The 16,155-nt window shown below is 40.9% G+C and overlaps 1 protein-coding gene across 3 annotated transcripts in view; it reads left to right on the forward strand.

Moving 5' to 3' along the window:
* Nucleotides 1–16,155, forward strand: part of NALCN (sodium leak channel, non-selective) — a 451,383-nt gene that overhangs the window by 258,785 nt on the left and 176,443 nt on the right. For all 3 annotated transcript variants that reach the window (XM_019529699.1, XM_019529701.1, XM_019529700.1), the window contains 2 exons: nucleotides 1,645–1,836; nucleotides 14,029–14,166. In XM_019529699.1, coding sequence (XP_019385244.1) covers nucleotides 1,645–1,836; nucleotides 14,029–14,166 — 330 coding nt within the window. The remainder of the gene's footprint in view (nucleotides 1–1,644; nucleotides 1,837–14,028; nucleotides 14,167–16,155) is intronic.

Genomic DNA, 16,155 nt, shown 5'->3' on the forward strand with positions numbered 1-16,155 from the left:
GCAAGGAGACATTCCCGGATGCTTTTGGTGAGCCATGGAGGCTTGTGTGCTCTCCTGCTCCCTTTGATCCTCATTGGGATTACCTTCCATTAAAGTAAATAGCAAAACTTACAGTGGTTTCCATGGGGCTAGAATTTTATTCTGCAAGTTTTCTTCGGTGAGAAAGTTTCATTTTCACATAATCATCCTTCACATAATCATCCAAGCACAGGTTGGAACTGTGCTTTACAATATCAACAATTCCAGACTAAACTCAACTACTGAATTTTAGGTAGCTAATATAAAGAACATGGGGTTATACATTATGTGATTACAACATCTCAAAACAGTGAGCAAATGCTGTTCTGCATTCTGTGAAAGGTACAAGCTATAGAAAAATGCTCCTCAGCAAGAATTGAGTAATCAAGCCTCAGCTTTTTGGGTAGGTGTTGCTATTACAAAATAAATATGGGGATAGACTGTGCAAAATAATTAAAAAAATAACACTTTACATTCTCATGTAGCACACAGCTTACCATAGAAATGGGGCAGTCAAAAATGACTCCAGGATCTTAATACTGGATCTTATCTAATACTGGAAATAAATAGATCGTTGTGTAGCTGATCCTAAAATCCCTGCGACTGAGATGTGAAGAGCTTGCAGCATCTACAAGGCATGGTTAATATGTACGCATTCATACTGGAAACTGTTTTGGAACAGGCACCATCTTTTTATACAGAACCTAGGACAAAGGGCCTTATTTCAACAGCAATACTAATTATTGCGATAATGTGAGAGAGAGTGATATATTGTAAAATCTCATGAAAAATATTTTCTCCCATATTGAGAATTTATATAAATAGTGTTTGCTATATTAAACAAAGTTAGACAAATACTTGGATGAGATGGTTTAGAGAGGGATGATCCAGCTTTGAGAAAGGGGTTTGGATAAATAATCTCTTGAGGTCCCTTCAGTCCTTTTTTCCTTTGATTTTATGAATCACATGAACATTTAATTAGCTAACATAATAGTTTACCTTTATTACTTTGCACTAAAATTCAGGATTAAATTTTGTCTTAGATTACTGATTAAATGAAGCATCTATGATGATGCTGTTGGCAGCTCTTGGCATGGATACACATCCTATTGCTTCAAATATATTCTCTGAAGATGCAGATGTCTGTACTGATCCAATGGGCCTTTAAAAGATTGTGGATGGACACTATTAATATGGGATACCAAGGAAATTAACTAAGTCTTATCAAGCAAATATAGACATTAGGAAGAAAATTGAATAAATAGTCTCCATAACTTAGACTAGAGTCATACTTAAAATAAAGGTACGTGGTAAAATAACTGTTAACCAGTGAAAGTAATCAACTACTGGAACAACTTACTTACTTATACATTGGATTCTCTATCCATTATCTTTAAATGGAGAGTGAATATTAATTTAAAAGTTGTACTCAAGCAGCAGCTATTTTTTTGATTCAGCAATTACTGGGCAAAGCTCCGTGGTACTGTCCTGCAATCATGTAGGTCAGAGTAGAGAGATAATCATAATAATTTCATTTGGCATTAATATCTATAAAGCTATGAAATGTGACTGATTAATGATATAGTCACAAAAACTAACACAATTGTATTTTCTCTCTCTTTTCAGGTCCTTAGGGTGGTTCGACTTATAAAGATTTCTCCTGCTTTGGAGGATTTTGTGTACAAGATATTTGGACCTGGAAAAAAACTTGGGAGTTTGGTCGTATTCACCGCAAGCCTTTTAATTGTAATGTCGGCAATTAGTTTGCAGATGTTCTGCTTTGTTGAAGAACTGGATAGATTTACAACTTTTCCAAGGGCAAGTATACTTGTTATTTTATTGCAGTTGTATCTTTCTGTCTAACCTAGTTTTCATTGTGAAGGAATTTGATCATCTTTTGAGAAGATAAAACAAGGGTGTGGCCTTCATTCTGTAGCTCTCATTTTTTAAATCTCTCATAATAGTGAGGGGTAGTTTGAGTTAGACTGTTTATCTTTGTCTCTGTGGCTGAGACACGCAATATATCATACTTACTCTCATACCACATGTACCTTCCCCCCAAAAGTCAACCTCCAAAATTGGAGTGCGTGACAGGTCATAAGTGGGGAAGCAGGGAGGAACAGAATCATTAGAATACTGTGCTATACTGCTCCCAAGATAGTTGTTGCTTCTCTGTGGGCACATCTACACTTACAATTAATGTAACTGAATATATCTTCAGCTCAGTTTGAGCCAGAGTACAGGCAGTCCTTGACATTACAACATTTGAGTCATGACAAACGGCACTTAGGATGTTTATAAGCTGATTCTCTGTTCTGACTTTCCAACATCAGTTTTGACTTTACAATGCTGAATCCAACACAATACCATGCCAGCGAACAAGTTTGCTGTGCCACCCATCTCCCTGCACCAATCTGCCACGCCACCCATCTCCCTGACTTAAGACCCCCAGTTGCTGTTATGATGTCATTTTTGTGCAGTGGATCGTTGTGTTCCCAGACTTTTTCTTAAAATGTAGTGGGTTTTGCCCACAATAATGGAAGAAAATTGTAAATCTGGTACAAGTGATGTTTCTAAGAAACATAGAGCAATTACTGTGGAAACAAAAATGGAAATAATTAAGAGGTCCAAAAAAAGGAGAGATGCCAACTGAAATCAGTAGAGTTTTGGATATTCCCTGAACGACTACCAAGGGGATGTCTAAAGACAAGGTAAGAATTCAGGAGTATGTTAAGGGCTCTGCTCCTATGCAGTCAACTGTGATAACTAAGCAGCATGTTGGACTTATTGCTCAGGTTGAGAAACTGTTAATCATTTGGCTGAAGGATCAAAGTCAACGCCATGTTCTTGTGAGTTTAGGCATAATTCAGGAAGAGGCTAGGAGTCTTTATGATGATCTAAAGAAACAACAGGGGGAGGTAGAGTTCTAATTCTGAGCCTTGTAATGCAAGTAGAGGGTGAGTTATGCATTTTAAAAGCCAGAGCCAATTTACGTAACATCAGGGTCTCAGGTGAAGCTACCAGTGCTGATGAGGCAGCTCATGCTTTTCCTGACACATTTGCTTAAATTATTGAAGAGTGTGGGTATTGTGCTCAGCAAGTTTTTAATGTTGGCAAAATAAGGCCCTTTTGGGGAAAAAAATGCCATTGAAAACCTATGTTGCCAAAGAGGAGAAATCCATGCCCGGGTACAAAGCTACTAAAGATAGGCTTGCTCTTTTGCTTGGTGCCAGATCTGCAGGTGACTTTAAACTTAAACGTTTACTTGTGTAATGTTCAGAAAATCCCAGAGCTTTCAAGGGGTATTCCAAGGCATTTCTCCCAGTGATATGGAAATCCAGTCCTAAGGCGTGGGTCAATAAGAACATCTTTGAGGATTGGTTTAATCATCAATTTGTGCCAAGCGTCAGGGATTATTGAAGCAAGGACAATCTTGCATTTAAAGGATTGTTAATTCTCAACAGTGCTCTTGGTCATCCTACCATCCTTGATGACATGCATCCTGACATCAAAGTGGTGTTTCTGCCTCTTAACACCACCTTACTGGTTCAACCCATGGACCAGGAGCTAATTGCATCCTCTTATGTGCACATTTGCCCAGGTCATCAGGGCAATTGAGAAGGAAGGTGGACCAAATTTGAAGTAATTCTGGAAGGGCAATGTTTACCATGCAGTTATGAAAATTGGTGAGGCATGGAATGAAGTGCAACCATCAAATGTGAGTAGTGTTTGGAGAAAATTGTGTCCTGAGTTTGTGTCCGACTTCCAAGGCTTTACAGACACTGTTGAAGAGTTGACCAAAAGTGTTGCTGAAATGGGCAAAGAGCTCAACTTAGACCTTGCACCAGAGGATGTTAATGAATTGCTGGCATCACATTCTGAAGAACTAACTAATGTGGACCTCATTGAAATGGAACAGCAAAAAGTGGCAGAGGAAGAAGAAGATGCGCCCACTGTTGAAGATGTTTACTGCAGAGTTGCCCAATTAGCTCCTCAGTACACATCTTGGCATTTATAGATGTGGCCCTATTAGGCCACAGGAAACTTATAAACTCCGCAGCTGGTTTGTAGTTGTAAATACAAGTACTGTCCTGCTGTGGAGTTTTTCATGCACAGTAGTGCATGTGTAGACACTGATGGGGCTTACTGGGGGCATAAGAGTGCTACAGTGTGGGGGCTGCCTGCTGGCTAGCCCTGCACTGGAGCACTGTCATGCCACAGCCAACTCCTCTGCAGTACGTTGAGCCAGGTTGGAGCATCCCTGGGCTGGCAGACTGACTCCTGGGGCCCCCTGCCAGCTGTAGGCTCTATGCCCTGGCTGAACATGCTGCAGTACCAGGCATATGTTCAAATGGCACACTCGGGAGCAATAAACTCTGATGTAATATGCAGTAGTGTTTCTTTTTGTGAATTAATTTAATGTGTTCATGTGTCCCCTGTTTTCGAAAAGACTTACTTTATGTCACACAGTTAGCCACAATCCTGGAAAAAAATCTATTTTTTCTACATTCTTTCTTCCAACTGCATGACTTATTTGAGGGTGTGGGGTATGGAAGAAATACATTTTTGGGGCTGATGATGACATAGCAAAGCATATGGGTCTAACAGTGGTCAAGACTGCAAGGGCCAGGGTGTGTATACAATTGGGTATGAACAGTGTCTTATAAAAACATATACCTGGATATGAAAAATGGTTACTTCAAATTTTCGTAGGAACACTTATTTGTACAGGGTGATACAGCCTGCCTGCATTGCCAAAACACACATCTAACTTTTGGGCATATTTAATGGATATTTATGGATGTGATATCAAATCAAAATGAGACACTGAAAAAAATCAGTGGAAATTAGACATAATGTATTTAGTGAAACACACTGCTTTGAATGAAAATGTTACAATTTCTTTAATAGTATATTAGACATAGTGTACATGGATTGATTCCAGTCTCAATTTATTGGTTTCAGTCATCCTATATTGGTTTCACAATCTGTTTTAGTGGAAGTGCATTGGATGGAACAATTAAACCAAAATGAATAACGCTGCCTCAAGAGTCATGCAGTTAATAAACAAAATTGCTAAGCAACAATTTGTAATGATTGACCTGAATTACAGATATGGGATATTAGCTATAAAAAATGAAGGAAAAAAAAAATCTACCCCAAGGGGAATAAAGTTATTCTGCAATTTCTATTCTGGGCAGTAAGAGTTATAAGGATTGTGAAGAATGTAATAAGGTTTCCTTCTGAAACACTGGAAAAAGAGAAAAGAGGATGCTAATAGGTACATTTTTTAAAAGTCAGGCCTCTGTCTAATTTAGATTATAATGGCACTAGTTATACGGTCAGACCCAATGTACAACTTTAGCTAAGCCTTGAATTCTAACCTGGAAAGGATTGAAATTTCTGTGTACTGGATTCCTGATATACATTTAACTTGCTGTTTATGAAAATGGTTGAAAATTCCCTAAGAGAATTATACTTACATAATCAAGATAAGATAGATTCAAAGTAACCTATAGATTTAACTAACTGAACTGATGTAATGTTCCTGAAAGATCAAGCTTAACCCAATATTGTCAACCTATATCACTATAAGTTTTAAACATTTAAATTAATGTGGACATTTTAAACTGGATCAGATCTAAATATGAATTTCTTTAATTATATTAATGTCTAGCAAAGAGATATAGGTACTTTTGTATGCTACCTAAGAGGAAAGAAAATATTCCCTTTGAATGATTATCCATAAGTTGAGTGTCAATGGAGATACATTTTACCTGAGAGTTTAACTTAAAAGAATAACATTCCAAAAAAGAATACTTGGAGTCAATTAAGGCTCATAAGAATTTGAAAAATATAGCTGGTAATGTGTGTTTGTAGCTTTCTAATTGAAAAGCTCTTATTCTGTCAGTAGGCTCAGTGAAAATTTACTTTAAAGAAAATTCAGTATGGGGCGAAAACTGACCTGGCAATTGCCTCTTAAAACATGTCTTACTTGCAAAGGTTGGGAGACTCCCATTGACAGAAGTGATCCGTTGTTGTCCCTGAATAAGGATGGTGGAATCAAATTCAGAGCAGCAAAGTGTGAGAGATAATGTAACTATTCTGTTTCACATTCCTGGCATGCACTATTTTTAAATTGTGCTTGAAAGAAAGGATTCACAAGCAGAGAAGGAATGAGGGCTGTGGGCAACTATATAAGCAAAGTTATTATTGTGGGCTTATTGGGCTATGCCCAGCAGCAAAAGAAAGTCTAAAACAGTAGGCATAAGTTGCTGGAGATGGTTTCTGCCACTTTCTAGATGCTGAGGACTGGTACATTTATAAAAATGATGGCACTATAAGCTAAATTTTAAGCCTGTGCACTAACATGCCTTAAAACATTGGAACAGCAGACTAAAAATAAAATCAGTTCTAAACCATAAATACTATACAGGGAGGCACAGTATGGGTTTTGGAACAAGTAGACCTCCTCCTTTCACTAATGCATATAAATTGCATGTTTTTACATGGTTACCTGACAACAGTCAAGAGGCACAAGCTCAATGTTGCTATGGCTACAAATTTTGCTATTCTTTTGACCATTGCAACTTTTCAGATGGACTGACTTTAATACTGAGTAAAAAAAATGTAGATACATATTTTATAGTTTTAACAGATCCATCAGCCTTGTAATTTTAGAAACCATCATCCAAGATAAAGTAAATAGCAAAGCAAAAACAGTTTCTTGTATAGATTTACTGTGGCAAAGTCTGTCTTTGTTTATACCCCATACAGTACAATTGGTTATATATTTAGCATTACCTGGTATTTAAGTCAGCTCATGGTTTGGTCTGCTATTTCAAAAACAGTTAAAAATCTAGAGGTCCCCTAATAGCAGTGAAGACATGTACCTTTTGCTTCAGTACAGGTGTCCAGAGCTTTTTTTAAGCTACCTAAAGCAATGCTTTATCTGGCCAATTAAGAGACTTTCTCAGGTGCAACAAAGTCCAGCAGCTGTAGTGGGAGAATCCCTCCCCCACTGATCAAATATTCCATTTGAACAACATCATCTGTAACAATCTGAACAAGCAAACTCCACTGAAAAACACACCTCTCTTAGAAAGTGTTTTGTTTCTTTCTATCACATTACGACCTTGATTTTGGTTTAAGGACAACAACTTCAGAACACTAGTAATACTGTATATGTGTCTTCTCTAACATCCTCTTCTAAGCCCTAAGGGAAACAAGAGGAGGAAGTTAGGTCTAGATCAGGCGTGGCCAACCTGTGGCACATATGCCACAAGTGGCCCAGGCAACCTCTGTGTGTGGCACATCACAGGTTGTGGAGAAGACAGGCAGTAGAGCAGCTGATAAGGCAGAAAGCAAAAAGCAGAGCAGCAGATCGGGCAACGTACAGGAATCAGAGTGGCACTTAGAGAGGGTGTGGAGTTAACTTGTGACACACCTGCCGAAAAGGTTGGGCCCACTGGTATAGATAAGAGAAAAGCAGGAGATGTTCAAGGAACATTAGGCATCCCATACAGTACTCAGAAGTTTAAAGATGCAATACACAATAAAAAGGGTACCATGGTCACTTCACAAGAGGAAGATATGCAGGGCCAGAAGGACACAACTCTCAAGGCAGCACGCCACTGTGGCTCAATGAGCTGGGCACACATCTGGAATGGAGGCTGCCCTGGTTTCTGCCTCCCATTCCCACTGCCCTCAATTCACATAACATAAAATAGTCATTGGACAAAATATATAGATAGCAGCTGAGATAAGGACAGGAACAGGGGCTGAATCCAGGATGCCCTCCCTTTTAGAGCTATAGCAGGCCCTCTCTTGGCTACCCATTGCAAAAGAAAGGGTTAGGGACAGTTCTTAGCTTTCCTAGGCCCTATCCTGATAGGGCATTATCCTGGGAAGGAGAAGATGCAAGTGCAAACTCTCTCTAGCTGAGGTAGCTCTAGAACCTGAGTCTCCTACTTTCTCGGCACATGTCCTAATCACTAGGCTATTAAACTAAAAGGCAGGAGAACTGCCCTTTATCACCAAACAGTTGCTCATTGTGAGTTTTCTGCATTTTACCAGGTGTAATAGGAACACAACAGAGCATTTTGAAAGGCAACTTGGCCAGAGTGGATCCCTTCTGATCATGCTCAAACCAGTTGAGTGGCACATTTGAGAATAGGACGTAAAAACCCCCGTAAGTGTCCCATAGTGCCACTTGCATACTTAATTTGAGCCTCATAAATGCTATATACATATCTAAAGGGGGAGTTAAATTTGGGCATAAACTTCTCTAGAATCTTCAGGAGAAATATTGGCTGCTCCTACAAAATAAATACTAAGGAAAAGAGGACTTTTATTTAAAATGAGTCAAAATTGAGATCCTGACCCCACTGAAATCTTCTTGACTTCAGTGGAATTAGAATAACACACCTGGAGCTGAGGCAGGGCTCCAAGCAGCAATGTGATTCATGCAGTGCAAATTGGGGCTGCATTAGAAACTTTGAAGAAGAGGCTAGATAAGCATTTTGTAGGAATGGTTTAGGAATAGTGTATCCTACATCAATGCAAGGGTTGGAATTAGTGAATCATGTGTTTTCATTTAACCTTATGACTGTGTATGCACATGCAGGCACAGAGGCATGTGGCAACACAAACTGCATGTGTGGAACATTAAAATATGCCGTACACTGCAAATTTGTAGTGCAGCTACAAAAATTGCTACTGGTATTTCCCAGTAGCAAAACGCAAAAAACCAAAACAAAACAGGAAAACAGTGACACAGAACATGAGAAATAACATGGGCCAGAATAAACAGAGGCTTGGTCCTTCAGTGAGATACTCTAGCCATACTGTAACACTGCCCTTGCCCAGCTCCTGCCAGCATGTAGGAGCAGTTGGGGCCTATGGAGCAGTAGAAATGTGGCTGCTGGGAGGAGCTGGGCAAGGGCAGTTTGCCCACAGCAGGACAATGTGTCATAGAACAAAGCACATGTACGAGTGGGGTGTGCTATGCCACAAAATAGCAACACAAACAGAGATGACCTGAGCAGGGTGTGGGGCCCAGGACAAAGTAGCCATGCGGGGCCCTACCCCCACTCCAATCCCATGGGACCCAGACCCAAAGAAGCTGCTGCCACCAGCAGCAGCAGCGGGGGTGGGGGGGAAGGGGGGGTATCAAGCAGCTGGACTTAGAGCCACTGCTCTGCACCACTGCTGCTCCACTCAGCTCCACGGGGCCCCCCAAAGCATGGGCCCGGGGCAGTCACCCTGGTTCCTCCCCCCAACTAGGAACAGCTCTGGGCACAAATTTACACTACTGCAAGCACACACCCCTGCTCATTTGAACATGGCTGATGAGTTTATGAAGGAGTCTCTCCAGGCTGGCAGCAGGCTCAAGGGGGTCAAGCCCTGGGCTCCAGATTATGGAGAGAGGCAGACTGGGGCACGAGACAGGAGGCAGCCCCCACACTGTATCATCCTCATGTACCAGCCAGCCCTGGTCACTGCATTGAGATGGCTTAAATTACTCCACCATAGGATAGCACTTGTTCCAGACTGTACTATCCCACAGTGAAGTTAATGAATTTACTGCACCATAATATGGGTACACGTGCAGATGGTGATGTTTTACTACGGAGCTAATTAGTCATATCTTCAGTAAAGCACATGTATAGGTGCACCCAATGTGTAAATGGTAAAGAAATAAAGAAAAAAAAAAGAAGTGTAAAGGAGGGGCAGAATCTTTATACACAGTAGGCTGCAAGTTATGCTCAAGTCACTCACAGAAGTTATCCCATAGATTTCAATGGGATTGCTTCTGAGTAAGGCCTTTGGGATTTTCCCGTTATTTTAAATGAAACATCTCCTCTCTAAGTGAGTACTTTGTAAGTAAACCCTAGTTTGTTTTTAAAAGCATGATTCTAGCCCCTTGTGTTATCTTCTGTGGGAAATTACCAATTACATGTACAGAATTCTTACTTTTGCTAGCATATTTTCAGTGACCATATCCCTGATCTTCCACTTTATAAAAAATATATAGTTTGCCTTCCATCACCAAAGCAACTAATTAAGTAATAGAGCATGAATACCCAAAGAAACTGTCAGTCTTCTGTAACATGAATTAATTCAGAAGTTCTACATTTGCATAAATCTCTAAGTCTCATTTTCACAGCTGTTCATTCTGTCAGCTAGATAGTTGTATTTCAAATTCATTTTAACATTAATGGTGGGAAATGTACCTTTCAACTAAAAATATCTTGCTCTGAAAGAAAGATTGTTGGGTGCAGAACACAAAATCATTGTGCACTGCCTTATTATTTTCTTAAAACTAATATTTTCCAGTATAAGTGTGGTGGGGCTGTCTGTGGCAGGGCAGTCTCCAGGCAGTGCTACACATGTGCCACTCCAGTGGGGCATCGGAAAGCCTCCACCCCCACTGCCTTGTGGGTACCCTGTGGAGGGGAAAGGCTGGGGGCACACCCCGACAGAAAAAGCATACGGCTCGGGTCCATGGAAGGGGGCCCAAGGTCTACTGAAGGGGACCAGAAGCCCAAGATAAGAGTGGGCCCAGAGAGGGACCAGGCCAAGGTTCTCAGTGTAGAGCCTGTGGCCAGTTGTGAATGCAGATGGTTTGAAGGGCTGTGTAGAAAAGGGCCTTAGCAGAGAATTAAAATATAATTCCTCTCTTTCTTTAAGAAAAACTATAAGATTCTAAAATGATTAATATATCATTGAAAATGGCTGAAATGTTTCATCAATTATAAGATATATAGTCACATACAGAGGGATATTTAGGAGATTAAAGTAGACTGAATAATTTTAATATAATATTTTCCACCTTTTGTTTCAGTAAGAGCAGCTTAAATAAAGCTAAGGGGAAAGAGTGGCACTGGGCAAAGCCACCTCGCACCATTAGTTGTTTCATAGATACTGAACGTTTCATACACTATATTCATGTCAGTGACAGTTGCACTTGGGTTGAGGCTGCCATCTTGGGACTCCAGTTGTTTCCTCATGGTGGGTTTGGTGCATGTGCTTGTACATGTATTTGGAGTCCAAGTATTCTCTGGGCCAAGTTGTCTTTCAAAATCAGACAGTGCCTTTTACATTTTCTGCTTTTTCCATAGCACTGAAGTCTGATTTTTCTTAGCAGTTTGTTTTGACCTTGGTCAGAATCTAGTGCAGAACATGAGAGATAGTGGGAGCTACAAATATAGCCTTTTATATTAACTATTCTTCAGGGCTTTGAGCAGGGTGAAATAGAATCACATTTAGTTACTTAAGGCATATCTATTATGCCTAATAGACAGAATAGATCTGGCACTTAGTGGGTGCTTCTACACAAGACGTTGTACTGCACGTTATACTAATCTAATGCACAGTAAAGTGTCACCTTCTACACGTGCTCAGCAATTACTGTGCCACCATCTATTAGTCTGATGAGCTATTTTCTAGTGCATGTAGAAACAGGTACTAGAAAATGGCACATCAACACATGCACCATACCATACATGTAGGTGCTGACCAGGAGCAAATTGTTCCTGGTCAGCATAGGCAGCAGGAGCCACAGGGGGCTGGGAGAGCTGTTCAAGCTTGGTGAGACACTGCCTGTCAGCCCCATGGAGATTGGGTCCCAATCTCCACAGGGCAAGAAGGCAGCTGCCCAGCAGTCAGGACAGCTGTCCCAGCCACATGGAGTTCAGGATGGGACCCGATCTCCGTGGGGCAGGGTGGCAGCTCCCCGCCCAGCCAGGAGAGCTCCCCCATCTTCCCACGCATCCCAATCTCCCTCTGGCTGGGATGGAGCTCCCCATCAAACTGGGACAGCTCCTCCCCACCCTCCAGAATTCAGGACTAAGTCCCCTTGCCCCCTGCCAACACAGGATTAGCACATGAGAACTTGGAGCTCCCCCTGGCTGCTACAGGGGGGCAGAGCAGGGTAGGACTGTGCTGCTCCTCTTGGGCTGAACTTACTCCTGATGGGGACATGCATGTAAATGTACTTCGGGTCGTGCTTTAATGAGCCTGAATTTTCTGCACAGAATATTCAGGTTCGTTAATTGCAGGTGTAGATGTGCCCAGTGTGTACCCTTATTCTCATGTAAACTTTCCCAGTCTGTCTAATCTGCTTTTGAAAATATCCAAGGTAGAGTTATGGGTGGAGATTCTATAATCTTTCAGTGTAGCCTAACCACTTCTGTAGTGAGAAAGTTCTTTGTAATATGCAACCTAGATGTCTCTTGTTATTATTTAAGACCATTGCTCCTTGTCTGTTACCTACAGCCACTGAGAACTTAATCACTATCCTCTTTAGAACTGCCCTTTATGTATTTGAAGACTGTTTTCTCTTCTCCAAGCCAAGTAATCCCAATTTTTCCAATGTCTTCTCACAAGTCTGTTTCCTACACCTCTCATCTTTCTTTTTTTTTTAGTTTGCTTTCCACTGAACTTCCAGTTTATGTCTTTCTTGAAATGCAGCACTGAATACTTGACACATTACTTCAGACCAGGCCTTAGAAATGCTGAATGGAGTGGAAGAACCACTTCCTTTGATTTGGAGAAAGCAAGACAGTGTAGCACCTGAGAGGTGGTTCAGAGAGGCATGAGCTTTCATAGATGACATGCTACTTTATCATTAAATTATATAGCTTTACTAGACATGTTTAAATGCAAAGAAACAGCATTTAAAAAACAGTCAACCTAAGCATGAACTGACAGGATAATAAAACGCTGGTAACAATAACTTTCCACATCCTCAAAACAGCATGTTCTTTATATTTCATTCACAAGAGAGAACATCAGAGAGAGGACATGATAACTAACAAAGTTGAGACTATGTTTACAAGTTACAGGTGGTTACAGTCCCATTAAATATGAAGTTGTTTCTGTTTCAGCATGAGAAAGTATCTAATACTTATTCACAAACCTAAAATCCCTTCTTTTGCTTATCAAAATAAAAATAACTGGCTTTTCTGCTTTGCTAAACTTATTCCATACAATTTTAGGCTAATGGTCCTGTAACAGGGGGCCTTCTCAGGGCTGATTTACCTTTGGTCTGCTGACCTGTTCTGGGCCAATTGCCCTCGTTCTCATCCGCCACGCCTTGATGTTAATTAAATAATCTTAATAAGCAAGAGGCTTCCCATTTCTTGCCCCGATGCCAGGAGGTGCTATCTGTGGCTCCATACTTCCCCTACACTTCAGCCCATACCTCGCAGATGGCATCCTTTGTTGTCAACATCAGCAGCCCCACTCTGGGCCCCAGAATGTTTGAACCCTACCTGGATCCCTCCATTCAGGCAACCTATTCCACCTTCATTCTAGGCTGCATAGGTCCCTGAACTGTTCCCCCTTAGGGGTGTGGTCCACTGGGACCTTTGGCTACACTAACCCTGGCCTCACCTCCAGGCCAGTCAGAACCCCAGGTCTTCAACTCTGGGTGTCCCTCATGGTGAGCCCCTGGCTCTTCAACCCTTCCGGTCCTGACCCCAGTATTGACCACTCGGGGTATTTCAAGACAGGTTTATGAATCTATGGCCTCACTCTCTCGCTGGCGTCCACCTTCTAGACCCTACAAGGGGATAACCCACCCAGTTGTGGGAGCTGGGGTTAAGGCACCCCGACCCACCTTTACTGGGTTGTTAAATGGCCTGGCATTTCCTGGGGGCTCCTGCGCCACTGAGAGCCCCACCAGGCCACCTGCTCCCAGCAGGGTGCAATTTTAAGTCATGCCCAGGACCAGGAGCCTCCTGACCATCCCCTACCCTGCCCTTACCTCCAGAGTGGTCCACAAAGCCTCACAGCCCGCTGATATTGCTGCACCTCCAGCCAGCAGCAAGATGCCCTGTTCATATGTGTGGCCAGAGCTCTAAAATGGCCACCGCAATTAAGCACTTGCTGGCTGCTTGGCCCCAGGTCTTAAAGTGGCAGGCACAAACAGTGCCCTGCCACAGGTCCACAGAGTAATATAATGTAATATTTACACCTGTAACATATGTGCTATTTTTTTTCCAGGCTTTCATGTCAATGTTCCAGATCCTAACACAGGAAGGATGGGTAGATGTCATGGATCAAACTCTGAATGCAGTAGGACATATGTGGGCACCAGTAGTTGCTATTTACTTTATACTTTATCATCTTTTTGCTACATTGGTAAGTTCTGACCTGCACATTTTCATTGCTTTGTTTTAAATTGCTGAAGTACTTCCTGTGATGTGTATTTTAATCAGCTTGCTAAATCTTATGTTCATTCTCAAATTCTTATTGATGGCACTGGGATTAATTCTTTGTGTGATGAAATCTAGCCTTTAGCTTCATGACCTGTGAAAGCTAACCTTTGCTCTCTGGTGTGGGGTTTTCCATGCCAAAGACCCAATCCTAACAGAAATACTGTAATTGTTAACTACCAGGAGTCCTCAAAGTTCAGATGATCAGAGGGTGCAACATGGGCTTGTGCATATCATGTAGAGATGCTTTCTTCAGTGTCATTGTATTTTCTTTGTAGCTTTAATTAAACTGAAGACAAATATAAAGCCTCAGGGTACAAACTGCTAATTAGAATTCAGTACAATGCTTTTCTGTTTTATGATGAGGAAACAAACATAAAGGAAGTATATGATGCAACATATCAGATAACAAAGCCACAACAATTAATAAAGCAAGTCCTGTATCTGTATGGAAATATGGATTAGAGCGGAAAAAGACACCTTTCCTTGTATGTATTTTAAATGACCAAGGTTACATCTTTCTACATCAAAAGCAGAATGGAAGGGAGTTCTGCAGAAATAGTAAAACAGTTAGGGCCTTGGTAGTGGTTATAGAAGACACCCTAATTCCACTAGTTTCTGCTTCTGTTTATCACATATTTGCACTACCAGCATAGCACTTGGGCATATTTATTCATACTTCCCATTTCTTTATTCACTTTGTGGCCCTTTCCCTTCCCCTTGTCCAATGTGTAGACTGCATGATTTGGCTTACTCTGTTTGCCTACATCCTAAAAATTCATTTGATTCCCAAAGCAGCTTTTATTTATATACACACACACACACACAGATAGATAGATAGATAGATAACACAGTTGTTAAGCTGACGAGGAGAGTTTGATGCATCTCAGACTCCACTTTCTCTGATAGTGTGATAGATATTCTTTCCCCAGTGTCAATCTTTCCTCATATAATAGTACCTTTTCAAAAGAGTCGGCCAGGATAGTTTAGATTTAGCCATTTTGCCCAAAGAGATGTCTCCCAGGGTGTCTTTGCCTCATCTCCAGCCCTCTTTTGGGAAATCTGCCATTCAAGAGCCAAGCCCTTGTTTTCTCCCATAGATTTGTTCATGGTCCTTTCTCCTCCCACTAGAGTTTCCTGTAGTGCATCTGTAGACAGCATTATCACACAAGGCCCCTACAATTAATAAAGTACACAGAAGAAATGGCAGGCAGTGGTGCTTCACTTCTCAGGTTTTCCTCAGGCTATGGATGCAAAAATCATAAAAAAACAAAAGGTATTTCAAAAGAAAATGACAAGGCAGAAAATATGATGAAAAATACTTGTGATCAGTGATGGAATGTGGAAAAGGTCAGGTTTATACTGAAAACAGCAAAGAGATCTAAGAATAAACAGCAATAAGCAAATAAAAGAAAGAAATCAAATGAAGAAATAAATGATAACTTTCACCAGCCAGAACAAGGGGGAGTGTTAGAACTAAGAGGTGATAATTGCATGCACTTGGCAAAGGAGACTGTATGAAGTTGGAAAGAAATTAATAGGTTTTGCATTAAAAGCTGAAGAAAAGTTGAAACTTGAAAAACAGAAGCTGTGCTGAAAGTGAAGACTGTTATTAATCCAGATGGGAATGAAGGCAGTTAAACAATAAATTTGGGTTTAACTGTTCTTTTGCGATAAGGTCGCTAAGGTTCATGGTGAAGTGAAGAGACAGTTAATGGAAATCTTGATTTTTTGACTTATTACATATAGAAATATGAAAGAATAAAGTCTGAACTGTGATCTAGTGCATTTCTCCTAATGTAAATCGGTACTGTACTGTTATGGTCAGGGCTGAAGAAGAAAAATACCATACTGGAACATTCTGACAGGATGACAGAAAAAAATCTTACTCACAGTTGGTAATGATTAAAGTACT

The sequence above is a fragment of the Crocodylus porosus genome, unplaced genomic scaffold, assembly GCF_001723895.1.
Source record: "Crocodylus porosus isolate Cpor-Errol unplaced genomic scaffold, CroPor_comp1, whole genome shotgun sequence".
In the NCBI taxonomy this organism is placed as follows: Eukaryota; Metazoa; Chordata; order Crocodylia; family Crocodylidae; genus Crocodylus; species Crocodylus porosus.